At 35.8% G+C, this 23421-nt stretch overlaps 1 protein-coding gene across 3 annotated transcripts in view; it reads right to left on the bottom strand.

Moving 5' to 3' along the window:
• Positions 1-23421, bottom strand: part of LOC124638583 (high affinity cAMP-specific and IBMX-insensitive 3',5'-cyclic phosphodiesterase 8) — a 227686-nt gene that overhangs the window by 123587 nt on the left and 80678 nt on the right. For 2 of the 3 annotated variants that reach the window (XM_047175604.1, XM_047175605.1), the window contains exon 2: positions 19972-20272. In XM_047175604.1, the coding sequence (XP_047031560.1) occupies positions 19972-20221 (250 nt within the window). In that variant the 5' untranslated portion in view covers positions 20222-20272. Of the gene's footprint in view, positions 1-5968; positions 6729-19971; positions 20273-23421 lie in introns of those variants that run through there. The other variant, XM_047175607.1, reaches the window with a different exon arrangement.

The following is a 23421-nucleotide window of genomic DNA, read 5'->3' as shown; positions in this document are numbered from 1 at the left end:
TGTGCGAACGTAACGCGGAATAGTCGTTGAAGTATAAAATTGTTATTAGCTTCACTTGCTTTTGTAATTGTCTCAGAAATAACTTGTACTGAGAAAACTGATGTAAACGCTTATTCTTTTTGAAAATGCTGTTTACTAGTTTCTGCCTGCAGTTTCACCCGCGTCCCGAGGGATCTACTTCCGGCACATGGATAAAAAGTAGTCTATATGTTAATCTGATATTGGTATCTTCTTGGAACTTGACTTTTTATAAGAGCTTATATAGGCAGATAACAAATAAACAGAAGTGATTGACATTGAGAGAATTAGCATCAAGCATTTAGGATTGTTATTTATAAACATTTGACAGCCTTTAGAATCCCAAAGATAAGTAATTTTTATGGCGTTTATAAGACGCCAAAATAAAATACCTATCAAGAAATTAATTTTTATGTCTTAGTTTATATGCAGTTTGAGAAACATTCAAATGCGTGAATTAAATTAAAATTGTACCTGGGGCACGTTATTAATTGACCCATAGAGGTCAACAATCAATAACGTTGTCCCCCCTCGTCTATCAAAAGAATTGATTTGAATGCCAATGAAATGTTTCTCATTACTGACATTACCTGCGGAGATAAGATTCCGTACCTTCCGTACCTTCCGTATTGTGTTTTGTGTACCTTTTAACCGGCTTCCAAAAAAGGAGGCGGTTCTATGTGTTGTTACAATATTTTCGTACTTACGTCATAAACTATTGAAGTATAGTTATGATCAATTTCTGACGTTAAAAGTTATTGACGCATAAGTTTTACAGCTGACCGCGAAACCGAAAAAAAATTGTTTATGTTTCACGTAATGAAGGATGAAAATTAATGAATATTTTGAGTGCGGAAATCTGGCTATTATACGGCCATGTTTCATGTATCAGAGGGAGTTTTCGCGTCATACGAGAGGTTATTTTTTAACCCATCGCCGACGGGTAAATGTTATCTTTTGGGATCGGAAAATGAAAGGTTTCCGAACTTGTGAAATTCAATCGCAGTTAGTTTACGCAGAAAAGTTACATTTCACGGTGAATTGAATTTGAATCTGATTTTCGGTGGACTTTTGTTTGAGTCCATGTTTTTTTATTCAGGTATATTGTTTGACACGAACTAAGTAGGTACTTAGTTGCTTTTTGATGGACTGATGAATAGTTTTGTTTGACAATTCTGCAATAATATTTTGTACATCGTGAAATATCCTCCGTATCGTAATTCCCATTATAAAAAAAATTGCGTGAATAGAGGAACAAATGGTCTGTTATGTCCTTGACAGTAATTATAATGCTTTTCTCTAATAAGAGGTGCTGAGGAACCCATACACTCTGTCTTTCTCCATACATAGGTGGAGTACCTACAAGCTGTTCAGCTAATTACATTGCAAGGAACAACTTTCGCTTTTCATTCCTTTACCGTCATATTATGAAGCTTTCAGCGAAAATGTAAAACAGATAAAACTAAAGTTATCTTCAAACAACCTTTACAATAGTTTTCACAAAGGAATTTCCACGCCACCCCACAATTGTAGTGAAATAAAGGTACTATAACAAGAATTTAATTAAGGTTCATATTTCAGTTCGTAATTTTGCTGTTGTTTTAGTAATTTCAGCAATTTTACTGTCAAGTGGAGGTGTCCGATGAACCAAGTAATTTGTTTTCTGAATAGTTTGATATTGGATATTATTATTGGAATATAATAGGTAGCATTATTACCAAAGAGTCCCGCTATTTTAAATTGACACTGTTAAAAAAATAAATAGAAGGGTTTCAAAGCCTACGACATATTTATATTATATACCTAATCAATGGTCGAATTAACAACCTCAACATTCTTTTTTGGGAAAATAAAAAAACAAAATACAATCTTGGACGAGCGGAACATTCGCCGATTTTTTCCGTATTTAATTCGGTTTTCAAACCGTTCTTTTCTTTCAACATAAATGATGACTCCAGCTTGCATACCTACGTGAGAATAGAAATAAACGAACTTATACAATGATAGATGTGTATTCCTGTCAATTAACTGGGTTAGATCAAAATAAAAAATACCTAAAGCAAGGGTTGGTATTTTTTATGTTACTAGAACAAAGTTTTTAAACCTTGAGTTAATCTGGATTACGTAGCCGTTTAAAGAAAAAATTGTAATTACTCTATCGGCCATCTGCGAAAAGTAGGTAACGTGGTTAGATTGCAAGTGGGCCAGCAAAAAAGAAAAAAAAACTAATGATGAGCCTTTATGCAGCCCAGACTTTTTTTACAAACACCCCCTAAGTGGCTCAAACACGCATTTGCATGTAAATGCTTTTGTGGTCTACAGACAGCAAAGAAATAACAGAAGGTGGAATTTTCTACGAAATTAGGTACTTGAAACAAGAATATTTTTGAACTGAAAAATAATAAGGAAATTACAAAGTCTTGTAATGAAACGGACCATAGGTAAGTAGTTTTTTCCTTCTTATTAATTGTATTATTATATGAATTATTTATACGACTACGTGTGTTTGTATGTAGTTATACACTTACGGATAATGATACCTATCAATAATAAATAATAACTAATTAGCTTGTGACGTGTACGACGTGACGTCACAAATTGATACTTTAATTGTAAATAATAAAGTGGTATTGTTGAAATCATATTTTAGTATAAGGTGTAGTGTTTTCGATATTTTTCAATTACATTAAAAGTTGGCAGTAAGGTTGTATTTTTCGAAATGGTTTGGAATGCGGTATTAAAAGTCAAATGAAAAAATATACTATGTATAGGTACTAAAAATTATTCTTACACACATTAGGTAATTTTTTTTTTCAGTAGGACTGGTTGAATTGGTCAGTTTAACACACAAAAACGAAACGTTTTCAAAGAAAGAAGCACTGAAAAAAATAATTTCGCAAAAATATATTTTATGAATTAAAGTTCATCACTGAGATTCTAAATAAGTGTTCTATCTACGAATACGGAATGACGGCATTTCGGTCTTAAGAGTAATCAGAATCTATACATATAATAAATCTGTAGAAAAGTAATTTTTGTACATTGAAGAAATTGACAAAAAAAATAGCCAGCATGTTAAAGGATAACTAACAGAACCCATTTCCATCATTTTTGTCATTTTTGTCTGTTTGTCTGTTTGTCTGTTTATCTGTTTGTTTGTTCGGGATTCACGTAAAATCTACGAATTAAATGCAGACAATGCTTATATACAAAAATTCTACGTAACTTGGGGTATTACTTAGTTTTTGTTTCATCGAAATCGATTCACTCTATCAAAAGATATGATTAATTTTGTGAATTCAAGATGTAAAATATTACGACACGCAATCTATTTGTCAAAACTGTACATTTGAATGTTGTACTTATATTAGTTGATCGGCCTATTATTAATCTTTACACAGAAAATCACACCTTTATAAGTAACTTCGGAAGAAAAAAAAAATGAAAATTTTGTTTAGCCAAGGTTAAAGTAGCTCCATCTGTGCTAAATCTGTGGTAAATAAAATACATCAAATTTCTCAAAGGAGCGAGGTGGTAAATGACAATATTACCATACATTCTTTATAGAGGACTATTATTTCAACAGATGGAGTTGTGTATTTTCCGTATTTCACCATATTTTAACACGTAGTGTAATTTTTCGATAGACATTTCAATAGTGTTTGTCAGTTTGCCGTGCCACATCAAAATCCAACTATAATTATTACCTTGATGAAAAGAAAATTAATAGTTCTCAGCCAAATTTAAAACGGTGCCATCTAAATTATTTTTTGAACATTATGTCAAAAATGATGACTTTAGTGAAACAATTAATTATCATTTAAAGTTACAGATGGAGTTCATATCAGGATTTTTTCATAAACATAGTTTAGCTTATCTTCCACTGATGTGGTGGCCTTAAAACAAATTACTTTGAGTGAGTAGTATTAAGTAGACCTTAATTATTTTTTCTGGTGCAAAATATGTAAACTTAATCCTAGAAGAAATGAGGATCTATCTCTTGCAAGCGCTGCTAAGCGTGAGGAAGGTAATGTAGGATTCTGCAGCTTTAAAAACAAGCCCAGATACAAAGTGCAGATAAGAAATGGGAGCTCTCTCTATTTAATACCATACACACGTAAAATGCTTTATGCGTCTGAAAACGTACAAATTACGCGCCGCATACCAGAGACATGCTTACTTTCAACTTCACACTGTTCACGATTACGAACAGTCTCAGTAAGACCCGAGCCAAGTCTAAAAACCCTAAAAAACACCTTTTATATAAAACTACGTTTGATGTCATTTAATCACAAAGACAGAATTGTTCTCTGTTGCAAATCCTATCCATATAGCATATCCTATCCTAATCCAGAATGCATTGCAGGTGTGCATTGCACAAAAACCAATGGTATCCTATTCGAGAAGTCAAAAGAGTTGACCTGCCAACGTCAGCTTCTGCGCTAAGCAAGTGTTCTTAATAGTACCATCAGAATTACATTCATCGTTGAATGAGGTGAATAAATTTCCAGAAACCACAACAACAGTAGGAGCCAAAGCGTATTATCGCTTCATAGAGCTCTGATTGGCCCCAGGTGACCAAGTCAGGTCTGATTTGTTTGTTCATCAGATCTTTGAAAGTGTTTCGGTGGATACTTACTGTCGTCCTGTTTACGTGTGACACAAAATATGGTATATAAACGTCCTCCGCAAGAGCGAAATTTTCCCGGTGTGCGGTAGTGACGCACAGTATACAACACTTATGTTTCTTTTGATTTGCTGGCTCCACCAAGAAATGGCAAATTGCGAGCGTACATTTTGAAAATCTTGGCAAAACTGCAGGTTTCAAGTACGAACACATGAAGTGGACTCGCACAGATACGTACATTTTGCCTATTCGTGAACTAATGCAAACATTTCGGTGGAGTCCCGGCTTAGGCCACCACACGTGTGAGAAGCGCGGGCGCCGCGCGTGCGTCGCGAGCGCGTTGCGTGAGCGTCGCGTTTTGTTGCCCTGCGGCACTTGCAGCGCGCTCGCGGCGCGCACGCGCCGCTCTCCTTGACGTTTAACTGCTAAGGCGTTTAGCAGGCGGCGCGGCGGGGATAGCGGGCGAAGGGGTAAGAACGCAACTCGAGCGCCGCGTGCTCGCCGCGAGCGCGTCGCTTGCACTCTTCACACATGCCGCAGGGCAGCAAAACGCGACTTTCACGCAGCGCGCTCGCGACGCCCGCGCTACTCACACGCCCGAGGATCACGCACGCCTAATGTGGGGTCACCCTTACCATAGTGAGTAAGTGCACAGAAAATCCCCGTCATACAAGTGTTTCTCCCCAGTAGTGAAACTATCCTACCCTATGCGCCTGCTGATGATGATGACTCATTTTATCATCCATCCAGCTATTCCCCAACTATGTTGGTGTTGGCTTCCAGTCACCGAATCTGTTTGAGTACCAATATTTTGCTTGGAGCGACTACCTATCTACCTATCTTCAATCCAGTCAACTACACAAGACGATATCCATGGTAAGACTGACAGACTTTCTGGCTTCTGATTAGTCGCAGCAGCTGCAGAAAATGTACAAATGACAGCTTTGTCAGACTCAAAGCATATAGACATAGATTATAGCTGTTTCCTGTGAAAATTACTTACGCACCATACGTAATAATTTTCCAAATTGGCTGACTAGATCCAGAGATATTCACAACGTCACAAACTTTACTTCTTTTGTTTAGATAAATGGTCACATCCACAACACAACCTTGATCAATGAATCTATGCGACTGCTAAGTGCTAATCCTAATTATACTGTCACGTGAAAGAATGCACCTACGGGATAAGTAGTATTTTGACTATTCTATATTGCCCACGCAGACGAAGTTGCGGGCAACAGCTAGTAGTAAATATTTTTTGATAATCAAAGTTTACGTCAGGAATAACTACGTTAAGAAACTTAAGTAATATAACTTCACCTGTATTTTCCTCGTTGTCCACTTCCATACTGCCACAAAAACAAAACTAGCACTCATACATTTTCACTAAAAGTCCATCGAAAACACCATTTTTTAAAAACACTGTAAGTTTTTCAGAAAAGATTTACTTCAAGACGTTCTCCGTCAAAGGTTTACTCGCATGTCAAATCACACACAGAAATTCCAGCACTAGTGACGTCCACACAATATATCGATATAATTTTTTAAACAAATAATTTGTAGCTAGGAAGTCGCACACTCGCGGTAGTTAGAATAGTTTATCGAACGTCAAACGCGTTGAATATCACAGACTAGGCAACACGTTATCATCTGCAGTAACACGATACACGACCGTAAACAAAGCGGCAGCAGTCTGTGCTCATTAAACGCCTGCGCACTATAACACACTGATTTTTTATTACCGACATTACATATTTTTATTTTGGCGCGCAACATTTTTATTAATAATTAGAACACTGGAACATCCCTAGCACCGCTTCATACAATTTTAGCACTGTGAATGTATTCATTATTCAATGGTAATTCCATATGACTAGCTCAAAATAATCGTTAATATAATTAAACCACAATACAAACTCATTCTAAATAAAATTACACGTTTGTCACAAACTTAGTCACGATTCCCCACGTGTTTTTCTTTACGTTATTTATCACTGTAGGTGTGAAGTGTGCTCACAAATATTTATTAACAATTTTGTTGATTTTTTCTTGTAATTAATAAGGCAGCGTCGTTGTACGTAACTGGAGGTCGACTGATAAGCGCCGGCGCAATCCGCGACTCGCAGTCATGAACTAGAAGATATTCAACGTGTCTACACAACATTTTTAATATTACAGCATCGTGTTAGACACGAGTTAGCGAGGAGATAAAAACATTGGCATATTTGCGCGGTCCACGTGAGCGAAGGTCGACTGGCCTGCCTCTGGCATCGATTATATTGCAGATTAGCTTTATCGATTATCGTGTAAGATTAATCGTTTGTTTTGTTGTTTGAAGAATTTACAGTTAATGCAGCTCACCTTACGTCATGTGACGTCAGCCGAATTTCCTGACGAAGTATTCGTAGTGACGTCAATGATCGCTATTTTGAAGGAAGAGCCTTCAAAATTTTACACAAAAAGCAGGAAACAGGTCTAAGTAAATACGCTCGAATTTGCACCTTTCAGTTGAGTAGTTCAATGAATAAGTTATCTCCTAATTACATTTGCACGCATTTAAACATGGTATTTACAACACGGTACAAAAAAACAAGCTGATGATCTTGGCTGATAATCAAAGTGACAAAAGAATTAGTTCTCAACAGACTCGAGATTTGTATCTTAATGAGACATAAATCATAAAGGCACGGACCTAATGTGGTGTTGCTATACCGTCATTTGTTTTTTTAATCGGTGCAAAAAAATACGCTGCCACGTGTCAGAAGTCAGTCTTAGTAGAGGAAAATGTAAACGTAGCTATAACTTGATGTATTAGTTTATTTTGTTAGACACTACTAATCTAGATACCTAGTAGAAATGTTTTCTCTAGATGTGGACACTTAAACAAATGTTTTTGATCAATTTATTTTTATTACTAAAAAGTATGTACTTTTTTTACCGCAAATGATTGGATTATTGACGTAGGTCAATTGCTAGAAGTATTTTTAAGTGAAGTTTGTTTTGCCAGCGTTCTCCAATATAAGTGTTTTTTTTTAGAGAGAAATACAGCCTTATTTTTAATTACTGTACTCAATAAGTGCAAGCTAAAGTTATCACATGCACGTGAAATTTTGTTATCTGTATGTAGAACATGACATTTCTGTTATTACTTAATACTTGTCTTTATAATATCTAATCGATAAAATATATCGATATATACAGTCTTGTTACGACCCTATGAATATTACCTACCGAATAAAATGTATTCATAGCGTGTTTCATGAATAGAGTTGGAGCTTTTAATTGGCTTAATTTCATAAAGTGCTTTACTGATAATACGTAATTAATTATTGCTTAAGTTTGGATAGGTGACATAAAGAATTTATGCCATCTTATAAAAATATAACAAAAAAACATCCAGTTATTATAAGATTTAAAATTGATTTTAAATATAGCTCAGTACTATTTTCCGATCTACAATCAATTTCTACTAATATATTCTACATAAAAGATCAATTCTAGCTACCTCGCCCGTTGACGCGTTAAACCAGCTAAGCCGATTAGATACAGTCCGTATTACACCATTGAATACTGCCGTTTTATCAGACACGTCTAAATAATCGATGCCCATAAATTTTATGTCAGGGCTTCCCATCTCGATGTAATGAGCGAATTTTCATTACACATCAACTCTAAGCTTTATTAGTACTTTAGATAAGTGTGGCGTTATATGTATTATAATATTTATTTTTAACTTTTTAGGTCATGCGTTTAATTTTATCGATATCGATGCTTTAGAGTGCAACACTAACGTAGGTATCTATTTTACATTTTATGTCAATTTAATGGACATTTTGTCTTACAGAGGCAGATACTAGGTCCAGTCGCTTACACACGTTTTGGGAACTCCGAAAATAAATATCTATGGGACTGTAGATACTTGAATAAACTAATAACAATAATAATGGCGTCCACGGCCGATTTCGGCCACGGCGGCTGTTCTCATTTACGGAGCCATTTTGTTATCAGCCAGCTGCGCAGGACATATTATAGTGCACGAGCATTTGCGCAGACACAGGTGCACTCCCTATTCCTTCACTCTCATAACCCGATGGGACGGCAATCCGACACGACCGGAAAGAGATCAGGCGCAGGACCGCCATTTACGTGCTCTACGATGCACGGCAATAAAGTACCGCTATTTTATTTTATTTATTTATTTAGGACAACCAACAAATCTTACACTAGTTACAACCGTACCGTTAGTATGAATGGACGAATTCTTCCATATGACACATCACTATGCAAACGTTGATTGCTTTACAGCCATTCTGCGTGTTCTCGCATGATTTGACGGTATTTGAAAATCTACATCGGTGCACAAAAAAGTTACGAAAACTGTAGAAGTAAACCCCGCATAGTTATAAACGTGCACCAATTTTAACTATCATGAAAAAGGTAGAAAAACAACGTGGTATCTTTTAAAGAATCAAAGAAATACATAATATTTTTTATGTTCAACTTTCCCAATATTAATTACTAGCTGTTTTCCCGCGGCTTGAACCGCTTCTCGTGGGAGCTACTGCCCGTACTGGGATAAATAATTTTTCAAATCGGTCAAGCAGTTTCAGAGTATATTCATGTCCAACAAACAAACAAAAATATTTTTTTATCTCTTTATAATATTAGTATAGACACACCCGCCGTGACCCGCCTTTAATAGTATTTTGTATCACAAACGCGAAATACGACTACAATAATCCACCACTTGTTGCTACTAAGGTCAGCTCGCTGCCTTACATATGTTGGCGCCACCGAAACCACGATTAAGCTAATCCGGGATTAAGATAACAACACCGTTTAAGCAGGAGGTTAGTAACCTGTAGCTGTTTTATATCTGACTAGCAAACCCGGCGAACTCCGTTCCGCCATGTAACATATTGTTTGGTGATATTTTTTTTTTGTTTTTCCTGAATTTTCTTTGCTATAAACCTCACGGAGCCCGAGACCTTTCCAACGAATGCAAAACCGTGGAAATCGGTTCGTGCGTTCTGGAGTTATAGCGTCAGGGAGGAAAACCGGACTTATTTTTATATAGTAGATATAGGTCACGTTGACGTTACCATAGCAACCGAATAATCAATTATGTAGTAATGAGTTTGATTATCAAAGTATTATTTGATATTGATATTTTTAGGCTAGGCAACAATTGTTATCTAATTATTAAATAAATAAGGTGTAATTAAATTGTTTGTTTAGAATTCCCTCTTTATCGTATTATTAGATTCAAAGAATTACTGAAAAAAAGATTTTCATTTTCTAAGTTATTGTCTCCACCGTTCAATTAGAAAGCGGGGAAAATATTTTTCATTATTTTTGATCTTACTGTTATAAATTTCAGCCAGTGTAGTGGATCTAACAAAGTGCCTATTCTTTCACATTAATTCAAAACAGCTCAAAAGCTCAACTGTCTAATCCAAAGCCATCTAATCCAGTCATTGATTACGATTCCATTTATTCGGCCGGCGTTGCTGACAAATGACAATGGACTGAAACGTACCCTTAATTGCCGGTTCCAGTATACATGGATATGACACCGAATTTACATACAGATTTAAAAAATATGAAAAGTATGGAACATAAATGTATCATGTAAATAGAATGGATGGCACATTGTTTTGGCAACGTGGCATTTTTATATTGCCAGTTTTTTGTTAAGTTAAGTTCAAATTATTTCACTAGTTTCGGAGTATTTATTTAAAGTATTTAATAAAATGGTACGAATTTTTTTTATCGGAATTCCGTCAATGTCATCTAGCCGTATTTCAACTTGGCGCATGTGTTACTGGCCTTAAAATCGTGCTGCGCCCTCACACAAACGCGAACACAGAGCATACGCAACGATCATTCATAAAATTGGATTACTTCTGAAATACTACGACATTACAATGACAAAAAAAGCAGTGCATATTAGCTATTTCTCGTCTACTGTAATTCCAATCGATTATTTACCTACGTATTTTATGTCCTCCTCCTGAAATATGGCACAAATGCAAATCAACACCTTGTATTTTTGTCTTTCAAGGTGTTCGTTTAAAATTAAACGGACAAAGAATTAGAGATAGACCAAGCGCATTATTTCGCATTTTAGCATTCCTTCTTCTTTCTTTTAATATTAAATATACGCAAAACCGTTTAAACACATTTTACCCTTTTCCTATTACTGTTTAGTTTGGGAGTACCCAGGGGAATTTTCGGTATATTTAGGTTCAATATTTAATAGGTAGCTATTGTTCTAATTAATTATAAGAAAAACAATTGAATCATTTACTTCTATCATTAGGTAAGTATACGTATTAGCGCACGATCTCCCGCGAAGCAGCTGGCCTACTTGCTGGACTGCCACCGTGGGATCTGGAGGCGAGGGTCTTCTTGCGCCTGTACGACTGGCACGAGGAGGCTCAGCGCCGGGGGGAAACCCCGTTGCCGCGGCAAGTTGTCGCGCAGCGGGCGGAGCTCCGGCGCGATCTCATGGTGGCCTGGAGGGAGCGACTGTCGCAACCCAGTGCAGGGCACGCCACCATCGTGGCGGTAAGTCCCCTCTTTGAGGAGTTGCTCGGAAGGAGTCACGGCGCCCTCACGTACCGCATGACGCAGGTCCTCACCGGACACGGTTGTTTCGGGAGGTACCTGCACCGAATCGGTCGTGAGGAGGCGCCCGGGTGTCACCATTGTGCGGACAGCCCCGAGGACACGGTGAACCACACAGTCCAGGTGTGCCCCGCATGGGAGGGGCACCGCCGGGTCCTCGTCGAGGCTTTGGGAGGCGGCGACCTCTCGCGTCCGGCCCTGGTTCAGGCCATGGTCCGGGGCGAGAGGGAATGGGATGCCGTCGCCTCCTTCTGCGAAGCGGTCATGCTCGAGAAGGAGGAGGCGGAACGCCAGAGTTCGCACCTCTCATCCCGGCCGCCGCGCTGGACCAGGTAGACACCATGGGCGCCGGGTGTCGCGAGATGACTCCCGGCCACCGTAGGCGTGGGTCTGTGGGCGGTGAGTTCGGGTGGCTCATCGCCCCTCTGTCTACTTAGACGAAAGACCCGTGTCGACGGCGCGAAAAAAAAAAAAAAAAAAAAAACAGTATACGTATTAGGAAACCCAGAAAAGTTAGAATTCGCACAGACAATGGGAATTTATGAATACCGAAAACTGCTTTCCTTAATTCATTCATAGGAAAATTGACATTTTGAAAACATATTTGGTTTCACCATGACGCTTATGATAAGTGCCTGTCCTCAATTCATTGTCCTATTTGCTCTATTAATAGCCCCATCAAGATATAGCTAGATCAACTATTTCGATAACCCACTACTCAACTGATAGACAAACTAAAAAACCGGCCAAGTGCGAGTCGGACTCGTGCACGAAGGGTTCCGTAAATTACAGTTAAATCAACCTATCTCAAAAACTATAAGAGATACTTTGATCAAACCAAAAATCGTTGAAAGAGTTAATTAGCATGCATCACCTCTATTTTTTTTAGAATTTTATACCCCGTAGTTATAAAAATAGAGGGGGGGGGACATACTTTTTACGACTTTGAGAGCTGATATCTCAAAAACCGTTCACTTTAAGAAAAATGTTTTTTAGAAAACTTTATATCATTTTAAAAGACCTTTCCATTGATACCCCACACGGGTATGTACATCGAAAAAAAAAATTTCATCCCTCAGTTACATGTATGGGGGGCCCCACCCCCAATTCTTTTTTTTACTATTTAGTGTCATATTTTTGTAGCGGTTCATACAACACATATTCCCATCAAATTTCATCACTGTAGTACTTATAGTTTCCGAGTAAATCGGCTGTGACAGACGGACAGACGGACAGACGGACAGACGGACAGACGGACATGACGAAACTATAAGGGTTCCGTTTTTGCCATTTTGGCTACGGAACCCTAAAAAACAACTTATTGATACATCAGATTACAAACAAAACGCTTAGTTACTTTACAGTAAAAAATACTGAAGCTTTAGTCCAATCAATTTTAAGCTCTATTTTCTGAGAGTTAAGGTATACAATCGTGTGTGGAATTTTGGTGACATTTTATATCATTATCAGTTGTTATCATTATCACGGTATGACGCACGGGTGACAGTGGATACTAATTTACATATAGGTATTTACCTCCGCCTGTTTGCTGAAGGCCTAGTTAAATGGTGTCTCGGTAACATGTCTGTATTTGAACATAATAAAGAAAATGTCCCGTTGGGAAATGATTTTATTGAAGGTCCTAGGAGTGAGGGTCAATTTCAGCAACAGTTGATTATGTTATCGGTTGGTTAACTAAAATAAACTGCTAAGTGTTAATTTTCGTGCATTTTGTTCAAAAATCTGTGGCAATGTATCTTTTTAAGTGAAATCCTAACTAAAAATTATGTATTACGCTAACTTTTCAGATTTAGATAGCCTGTTTATCGAAAAACATAACCCTCTTACGCGTGTAAAATGAAGGCCTTTTATCCACGGAGTAGTCCAGAAGGCAGGAATCTCCTATTTAGTCAGTTATGTGTAACAGAAAGAACATTATTTGAAAGAGAGCTACATACACCTAAAGATACTTTAGATAATTATATTTCCCCAACCATTAAATTACACACCCAACCCACAAAAGTATCAGATCTTCTATATTTTGCTTCACACAGTAGATACACAAAACTTATGACGGTACCCAAAGGATTAGAATAGGGTTCCACTTCACCCCACTTCTATTGTATTCCTTTATCACCATAGTATCCTTGGTTTAGTATTATTTTAACTACCCCACTTGTCTCAAATCCCCTTTGAAAAGAGACATAGAGGACTCTCGTATAAAGGTATGAAAAGGTTTTCGTTTTACTTTGTAAGTTGATCTTGGTGTATTTTTGATAATATCTTTACTATATTTATGAACAAGTATTTGTGTTTTGAGGTCTCGATTTTGTGGTCGTATTGAAAATGTAGCCGTAAACTCTACAGTATGTTACAGGTACCCAGTTACCCGCGCGTGTATCGAAAGAGAGCTTTAATACAAGCGGAATTTGCCACTCAGTTTTTGTTAAGTGAGGCAAATTTTGCGCCGCGAAATATCAGTCACGTATACATGTGCGTCCTTAGGAGCCATTTTCATTCCGTCTTGAACTAGTATTTTTTAGCTGTTTGGGGTTGTTTGTAGGACGATTGCGATGAAAACCGTGCGAAAACTCTGCTAGTTTGAGAGCGCTCTTTTGCGAAATTTTGGCTGCCAACAAAAATGTCAGTGTTTTCGAACAGGAGGTGTGGTGAAATAGCTGGTCCATTTACAGCGTGTCGTTAACGTTCGGGCTCATTAAATATTAGATCTAATGGACACTGCAAATGTGTTCGTTACAGAATATGTTAGTGTCCATTAATTCTGTAATGCGAACATAGTTTGTTAACAGAAAAGTACCCATGTAAATATGTACAATGAGAGTTAGACGAAATTAACAAAATTTTAAAGAAGTTAAAATAAAATTGTTTAAAAAAAAGAATGTAATAAATCAATTAAATCCGTCAACAATAATAAAAGCTTACAATTTTCAAAGAATTATTATCTTAGCTGTAACTTCGTAACTTTGGCGTACATTTTTCATAATCTGCCATTCAACAAGTTGGAAACTGCGATCATTCTCGCGAAGTATTCTTATCAGTATACTACGCTTCAACAGACATAACTTATTTATATAAAACTGTCGGAAAGTATGTATTACAACTCTTTAAATCATATTTCCTCTAGCACCAAAAAGTAAACTATAGATACTGTATTTTTATACGGTGTTCGTAGCTGTAGCGTAGCGTTTGCACTTAGTAGTGATTTAAATGAGTACATGTAAACTTGTTTTTATAAGAGATTATTTCGATATCTCTAAAAAGCTCAGAATGTGTTTTTGGTGTTCATAAAACGCACTTAGCGACGCGCCATTTTATAAGTACCTAAGTATAGAAGTTAAGTGGTTTATGTTGACAAAACCATCATTGGAAAGAATTAACATTTTTTTTTCCCCCATAATGACTCCTGTGTGACCTTTTACCAATTATGGTGACATTGGTATTATTATCAAGTTTATTTTCAGCATTTTCCTTAGCTCAGGATTAAAACCTCTTCCGATTTTCAGTGGCTACCTACAGTGCGAACTATGCGGTTAGCCTAAGCAATTACAGAAGTTGACTTAAGATCAGACCACAATCAACTACCGGTACTGTTGGCGCAGTGGCTTAGCAATCAGGATCTGTAGGTATTACTGAACTGTGAGGGTCATTGTGGTGTTTGTGTGTATTAATTTTACATCGTAAAAATATTTTCTACGTAATAAATTGTATGTGAGAATGATGATTTGAATACAATTCATCACCATTGCATGTTACTTGCAACTAAAGATGTTCATGAAAATCCAAATTCTCATGGCACAGGTCAAATAAATAGAATTTCATTTTCATCAAAAGTCGTCGTAACTAAATTATTTCAAAAAAATAAAAGATACATGAAAAAATATAAGTCAAAATTTTGATTCAATCGACCACTCATATTAACGCATCCACGATTTTGAGCATAAAAGTTTGACTGCAGTTACTATTCTATATGTACTGTGCTCTCTATGTAATGTATACTTGTGCCGAGTAACACCGATTACCTATGACGTCATACATGGCGTGCAGCGTAGAGTGGCACTTTGTAAGCCAGTGCAGCAAGCACGCCACTCGAATGGCAATTCTCGCTACAAAACCACATGAACTTTACTTTTAAACTTTATGCATTTGCTTTTTAATTAGTTCGGGTTTATTGCAGTGCTGTTAGGTGGAAAGTATTTTACATAAATAGAGTTTCCCAGAAGATTATTTTATTTTATTAGCTAAGTACTGTGTGTCTTAATTCATTCGTGAAACGTATGTAAACTCGGTAATTACCTATAACTATTCCCGTTTTGATAGGAGGTTAGTGGATTCACCCGCGTCCCGTGAAAACTCGGATAATAAGTCCTATAGCCTTCCTATTCCTATCTAACACTGAAATATTTTTTTTCGCACCTGAAATTCAAAACATTTGTGGAAAAAAATTAACTCTTCAAATTTTTAGGTGTTTTTGACCTTTTTACGTATTTTATGCGGTATTTTGAGCAATGGCTCACAATATAACTAGGTACTCTGGTTTATACCAAAACCAGAATGATAAACGACCCTCAACAATGGTTTTAAGTTGTTCCAAGTTTCTTCCATGTACACAAACTAGATTACTCTTCATACACAAGAGAGCTTGCACTTTATCCTCTATACTCAGTTTTATTATACTTTAGTTTATAAGTTTAAAAACTTCGCATATAACACTCAAGCGTCAAACTGAAAGTACCGCGCGTAATAACATTATGTACAATCTACATACAAATAAGTGTCTTGCAACTTGAAAGTGCTTCAACGTAACTTAGACATAACTTGGTCACATATTAGGTTTACCATGTCTTACTGAAAATATGGACAAACTTTCGGGTTTAGCCGGACTGGCAGTAAACCGAAACCGCAAAGAATTTTCTTAAATTTTATTTGAAATAACATTATTTTCCAATTGTTCACGATACGTTAGTAAGTCAAAAAATAAAGATAAATTTCAAAAAAAGCCAAGTTTAGTAAATTACGGACAATCCATGCACTATTTAGGCCCAAGTTCACTTAAAACTTAAACGACAGTTTTTCTAAAACAAGTTATTTTCACGTTTAATTTTCAAAATAAACAGTTGTTCTAGGAAATGGATGGTTATGTTGTCGGTGAAATTTTGCTAATCTAGTTGGACATACAACTAAAATTCCTTACTATGTCCAGGCTTCTTCAATCGCCTGGCTACACTACATGTATGTCGTCGTAAGTTGTCGCTTAAGTTATTCCTTGTCGGGGAATACTTATTGTATGCATTGTAATTAGCTTTTGTGTGTCTGTTTGTTGGTACAGAATTTCTTGCGCTTCGAAATTGCTCGTTGGCAATGCTAATCAGAATGTGTCGTCGGAGCCTCATGTAATTTTTTGATGTTCGTTTCAAAAAGTTACAAGTTTGAAATATTTATTGAACTAGACCTTGATGCTTTAATTTTTGTAGCAATTTATTTTCCAATCTATAAAGCTGACTTTTATGGACTTACCTAACTTTGTTAAGTTGTTCAAAGAGAAACTTTAATTATAGGTATTTTCTTATTTAAAAGGTTTTTGTTTGGTCCTTTAGGTAAATATTAATGTTGCATAAAATTACTGGATAATAAAATGTGTAGGCAAATAAAATCAATAAATATTCACAACTAGCTTTTGCCCGCGGCTTCGCTCCCGTCAACTGACTTCTCCACTTTACCCTATTTTTTTTTTTCATAAGAACCTTCTCCTGACAATAACAAACACAACAAAAAGAATTAGCCAAATTGGTCCAGGCGTTGTTGAGTTATGCGCTTACCAACACATTTTGCGATTCATTTTATATTATAGATAATTAATTCTGATTCAGTAGCACCAAAAGTGTAAATCCATATCTTTCTCCCCATTAACTCCAGAAAACTGCCCATAAAAGCCCAAATGTACAACAAAAGATCACGATAAACCCAAATTGAAGTTTAAATGCGAATTCTGTGCAATCAATTATCTTTATAACCTGTCAGTCTTTCAATTAAAGTATTATCAGTAACAACGACTGCGTTTCCAATATCATAAAGTAAGTAGCAAGTTGGTCTCAAAGGTTCAACGGGTCGCTACCACGTATGCGCGAACGTAAGTTACGATTCACACTGCACTCGTACGATTATTTAAAAATTAATTGATTCGATAAATTCATGGGATTTTATATGAAGTGTATTTTTAAATTGAAAAGGTTTTATTAAAGGTTCGATAGTGATATAACTGCGACTGTCTTTGCTGTTAAATATTGGTGTTGGGTCGTTAATTAACTGCGTAGAACCGACGACATAAATTAAAGAACATTTTCGGAATCTTACACAGAATAATTAAGTATGATAATACATGTACATTCTCGCAGGATTCCTCTATGATTTTCAATTTTCAATTTATACCTACTCTCGTAATCATAAATTCTCATAACATGTTTATAAAATTCGGATATATCTAACAAAGAACAAAATTGTAAGTAGGTAAGTACATCGCCCCAAGTTCATTTCCTCCATAATTTCAATATTTACTTTCAATACACGTTTCTTTACAAAAGTACTTGCTCATGAAACGTAAAAGAAGGTACAAGTAATATTTTACATAAAGAAAATCAATTGAATTGCCGAAGCCTGTGATAAAATCAATACCTATTCGAAAAGTCATGAGGTGTGGAAAACGTGTCATGCTTTTGAACCAATTATAAAAAGTATTTTATGATAAATGCACTAAATTACTAAAATGTTTAAAATAAACTTACTCGCGGGAAAGGGCTCGGGAGAACGTTTAAAAAAACGTACTTACTGTAGATTTAGGTAGATTTAGTCTGAAAAATTATAAGGCCAGAAAGGGAGTGAAACAAAGCAAAACTAATATACCTACTATGTTCCTACTTAACACAACTTTAAAAGCTACTCAGCTAACCCCTTTTAAAAAGTTTGACCTTGAAGTTACATAGTCAAATACAATATTAAGCCTAAAACACTGCACTACATGATAAATTCCTCGCCATGCCCTCGGGGACACTACATAAATAACAACTTAGCTGTAATAACATCAAAATCCTTTAGGATCAAACAAATTGTACAAACAATAAAACGAATATCTCCAGAGGATTGAACTTCTTTTAGCCTCCAGTTATCAAAAATTATTATCAATAAACTCCTGCTAAATACTTATTATATTTTCTGCGAAATTATGGCTCGGGTCTGTATTATACTTAATTGATTTTATGATGGTGATAAAATTGTTAACGCGCCTATATTAATCCCATAAGAAGTTTCGAGAAAGTTCGTAAAGAATTACTGAAATGTCAATAATACATTCCTGGCATTCGTATATGTATAGAAGAGATTTATTTCCAGCTAGACAATATATGAACTGTTTATCAACTGTTATTGAGTATTTTTTTCTCATCCCCTATGTATGATTTTGTGCTATTAAATGTTTCTGATCATTTGTTAATTTGTATCCAATTGTTTGTATAAACATAACTAACAATTTCTTTACTGTTACAGTCTTTTTTTTTCGTCCCACTGCTGGGTATGGGCCTCCTCTCACACGGAGAAGGATTGAGCATTAATCAATTTAAACAATTTCTTTATACAACTTAACACACTACAGACATGATGCTATTTCATATACATAGTTGACGTGAGCTCAGTGTGGACTGTGCACGTTGCATGCATAATTTTCAGTTCCAGGATATATCGGATTCACTGATTTTAGAACACACGTTTTGAATAGAGGAAATAGCGTAACCGTGGCATATCCAAAATCATAAATATATTATTTTGTTCACCTATGATAAAGGGTATTTGTCATGATGGGTTGAAGAGATAATACGTATTTAGGTTTACCAAAAACACATGAGAAGTGATGAAGGGTGAGCGTTTTCGGGTGCTGTCTTATGTAAACTTGACCTTCAAAAAGTGCTGATTTTCAGCCATTTTGTAACTCATTTATTAATTCAAAAACAAATAAATAGAGTTAACGATAGATCAATCCACTTTCTTTCCACTTTATGTCATGAATGTAGAAAAATTACCAAAGAATTTGACCTTCCTTTGGGCCCTGAAAAGACCTATTTGATCTTAACACCGAAAGTCACACTGACTTTAGTCTAATGAAACTCTAAGGATTTTCACTGAAAAATTAACAGTTTTAATCAGGCTCGATTAAAGACATTATATAGCGAAATGAATGAGTCTAGCCGTCGATTAGCGCCTGATGTACACTGCTGGCAAATATAACGACCCGCGATTGTAAACGCATTGAAATTGTTGCTCAGAATGAATTTGTATAAGGACTATGAATAATGATGCGATAGGTCATAAAGGTATTTTCTACAATTAAGGAGTTTTGACTGGCTTGTTTTTAAGATATTTAGAATCGTATCCATGAGGCAAAACTATGTATAAGTCTATCCATTGTAACGTTTCAAACGTTATTTTTATATTTATATAATATATTATTTTTTTAGGTTTACGGTTTTGTGTGAACTTTTTTATGTTTTTTTTGTTTAGTAGATATGTCCATAACTGTAGAGTAGGACATAAATTAGATTACAATGAAATCTTAAAATATGCGTGCAAGCCTAAAAATATCTGGAAAAGATCCACTTTCTTCCACTGGATCCACAAACAAAACTCACCAGATATCCTCTTAATATGCAACTGCGTCGCAAAATTGTTGCCCATTTGGGACACATAACTATCCTTCTTGCTGGACAACTGGATACTGAAGCCATCGGACTCCAGTGAGGCTCTAGGTGCCTTCGCAGCCTGAACCGCCTTGTTGCAGACGGGTGTTGGGGCAACCTTAGCCAAGGCTGCCTCTTGGGAGCCCGTGCTGTCACGGCGACGGCTCTTGTGGTCAAGCAACATGCTTGGCGTGCATCCCATGTTGGCACTACACTTTGGCACTGACACTCGCACTGAATACCATTGTTTTATCTGGAACAAGGAGAGTTGTGGTTAGATTGTGAAGTGTGAAATTGAGAAAGGCGCTGTGGTAGTGATTTGTTGGGTGTGTGTGTATAGTTATCGGCACGAATCTTGAGCTCTGACCTTCACCTGCGCAGAAGTATCATAGCTCTGATATTGATGCTCTGATTGAAGTTAAACCTAATTAAAGAAGTGAATTAGTTCAAAATCGGGTTTCATATACATTGGGGAGGATATAGTCCTGGGTCGACAACTTATAATAATAAAATAGAGACGTGGAATTGAAATCTAAAGCCACCTCTGTTGATGTAAAAATAAGTGCCTTTTGCAATTTGCACAACATACACTAAGTTTTTACGTAATAATCTAAATTGAATGAACACTTTAACTTCAGCTTAAAAAGATTTTAACTGACCAACCCTTTTTTGCAGACGACCTTGAAGAATAGATACCCGTAACTGAGACGAGAAGGATGATACCCGGTTCTTTGTCCTACAAACAAGGGGAAAAAATAAAAACCTAATAAGTATCCTTTTCTTCAGAAACCTTTATTATGTTCGTTATGAAGTAACGAAGTTTTCCTATAAAATAGAATGCCGTAACAAACTTGTCTTGGTATCAGTTTGTCTCAATAATTTGTAGCTTAAGACTTCTTGAGAAGTTGTCGTAAGTTTTTTAATTATAACTTTAATGTTTCTAAATTACCTGTTTTAGTTTTTTGTTGTTATTTATTTAAAAATAAACTAGGTATGTTGATTTTGTTATCTTTATTTTGCTGTTTAGTCTCTATGCTTTTTATTTTTCTTTTCAGTTCTTGTGTTCAGGGGCCTTGAGAGGTTTCAGCTAGTACCTATTTTTTTTAGATAGAATTAAGACTTTATGGTTTAATTAACCTTCATCTTCTAAACTATTCTAAAGGCTAAGTAGTTGGTAAAAACCTGCCGGCCAAGCAGTCTTCATTTTAAAAGCAATTAAAGCTTGATTGACCCCGTAAATAAAGTTACAAAAAAAAAACGAAAATATTTAACAAGCACCGTTTACCGGAACGTATCTCTTTGTGATTACGCTCCGGACTTTACTCGCTAAGTTTTTAATAAAATAAAACATCTCATTAGGAACAAAGCAGTACAAAGACAAATAAAAAAATCTTTTACATAAATTGACGTAACTGTTTTATTTGAAACGCTAAGTAATATTGCCCGGGGCATTCGAACTGACCGCTTTTCTGCGAAAACCCTCAAGCGAAGATACGGATTCCTTTTAAAACATCCTGTATATATAACGTAAATAATGAAATATCTCTTTTAATGGTACATTGACTCCGTAGCTTGGATCTTTTAGTGGAATTATTATTATAATCTTCTGTGGGATAGCAGAAATATTTTTTTCGCCATTGATATTATTTGCGTATCGGCAATAGTATATACAATTTCCTTTTAATCAACGTGAGGAAACGACAAATTAGATAGATAAAACATTTATTCAGACAAACAAAATTATTAAGGAAACCTCAATTTACATTAAAAAATATACCTCAAATTACTCAGGAATCCTCAACTTAATTATGGAATTCTAATGGAAGAAAGAATATCGAATGTTCACTCGTATTTGAAATTCCGTAACAGTCACTGGTAGAGCATATGTAATACTCATCTATACTAATACCTCAATAAAGAAATATTTTTTTTATTTGTTTGTACCCTGAAAGCTCCGAAACGAATGAGCTGATTTAATCCCGGTACAGGCAGTAGTGCTGACGGGAACTGGGTGAAACCGCGGGATAAGAGCTAGACATTTAATAAGTACATTTTATTCTTTTACTGTATAATCCGGTTCCTATCTAGTAAAGGTCAAGCTATGAAAAGAAACCGTTAAAAGGAAACAAAATAATATCCACATTTATTCTTAGTTAATTTAGTCCGTTTATACCTTTGGGATAAATACAGAGACACATTTAATTAAGTCTTATTTGTTTAATAAGGCTCTGCAAACATTTTATTTTGTCCTAAAACGTGTCGCTTATGCGTTTACAGTTGGCTGAAAGTTGGGGAAATCATGGGATATCCTTAATGGTTATTCAGGGCGGCAAACAGGTATACCCTGTGGAATTATTTAAATATTGTTTTGTTTTCATTTTTATTTTATTGTTTATTTTTTGTAACATCACGGTCGGTATTGTGTGGAATGTTTGTAAAACAGGCTAACAGTTATTTTCTGTATAGGTAGAATTCACATTTTTTATAGATGTGTACATATTTGGACTAGCTCCCGCCAGAGGTTTCATCCACGTCCTGTGGATGCAACTGACGCTACTGTCGTACTTATCCACGTCTTTTCCTATATAGCCTTCGATAGATAAATACGCCTAGAAATAAATGGGCTGTCTAAAACGGATAGAATTTCCCAAATTGGTTCCTGAGAGGAGCGCGTTCAAGCATATAAACTCTTCAGCATTATAAAAAAGTCAATTACGCATTTTTAACAAAACCTGTTTGCTGCCATTATTATATTCAAATATAAAGTACCATCCCAAATTCGGTATCCTTATGGGAAAACAAGGCACAATTATTATTTACAAGCACCAAAGAAATTTTCTTGAACCCAAACTCGAAATAAATGAAACAATTAATTTTCCTTGTAACAAGAAGTTCTGTTAAAAAGTTCGCGGTCTAATTAACGTTATGTTTCTTTGAACATGTTGATGAAATACAAAACAAGGGTTCTAAATAATATATTTCAGTGAATAAATTAAGCCAATAATATTCATGGATATTTCCCTAATTCTGTACTGCCGTGTTCTACTTAGTTGCGGTGTAGACACTGCTGTTATGTAGACAATATAACTCGACTAAATTCAATGATAGTACGTGGTTATTAGAATATGTAGTGTGTTTTGAAAGAATTCTGACTAGCTTTATGAACACTTTAATGAACATTATCATTTTAATTTCTTCTGTATTTTTTTATTTGGATTTAGCGCAGCATGTCGTCTTCTAAACTTCTCCCTATTAAACATGTTATTAAAACGTAGTAGGTATCTACCTAAATCTTGCATGATACGGTTATCTTCCTGACAACCGTGTAACTTAAAACTCAATGACGACATCCTATTACTAACAACCATTAACCTCTATACAACAATGGGAACATGCGTATGC

The sequence above is a fragment of the Helicoverpa zea genome, chromosome 17 (assembly GCF_022581195.2).
Source record: "Helicoverpa zea isolate HzStark_Cry1AcR chromosome 17, ilHelZeax1.1, whole genome shotgun sequence".
In the NCBI taxonomy this organism is placed as follows: Eukaryota; Metazoa; Arthropoda; class Insecta; order Lepidoptera; family Noctuidae; genus Helicoverpa; species Helicoverpa zea.
The sequence above is the reverse complement of the archived record's forward strand: the minus strand, read 5'-3'. Positions and strand labels throughout refer to the sequence as shown.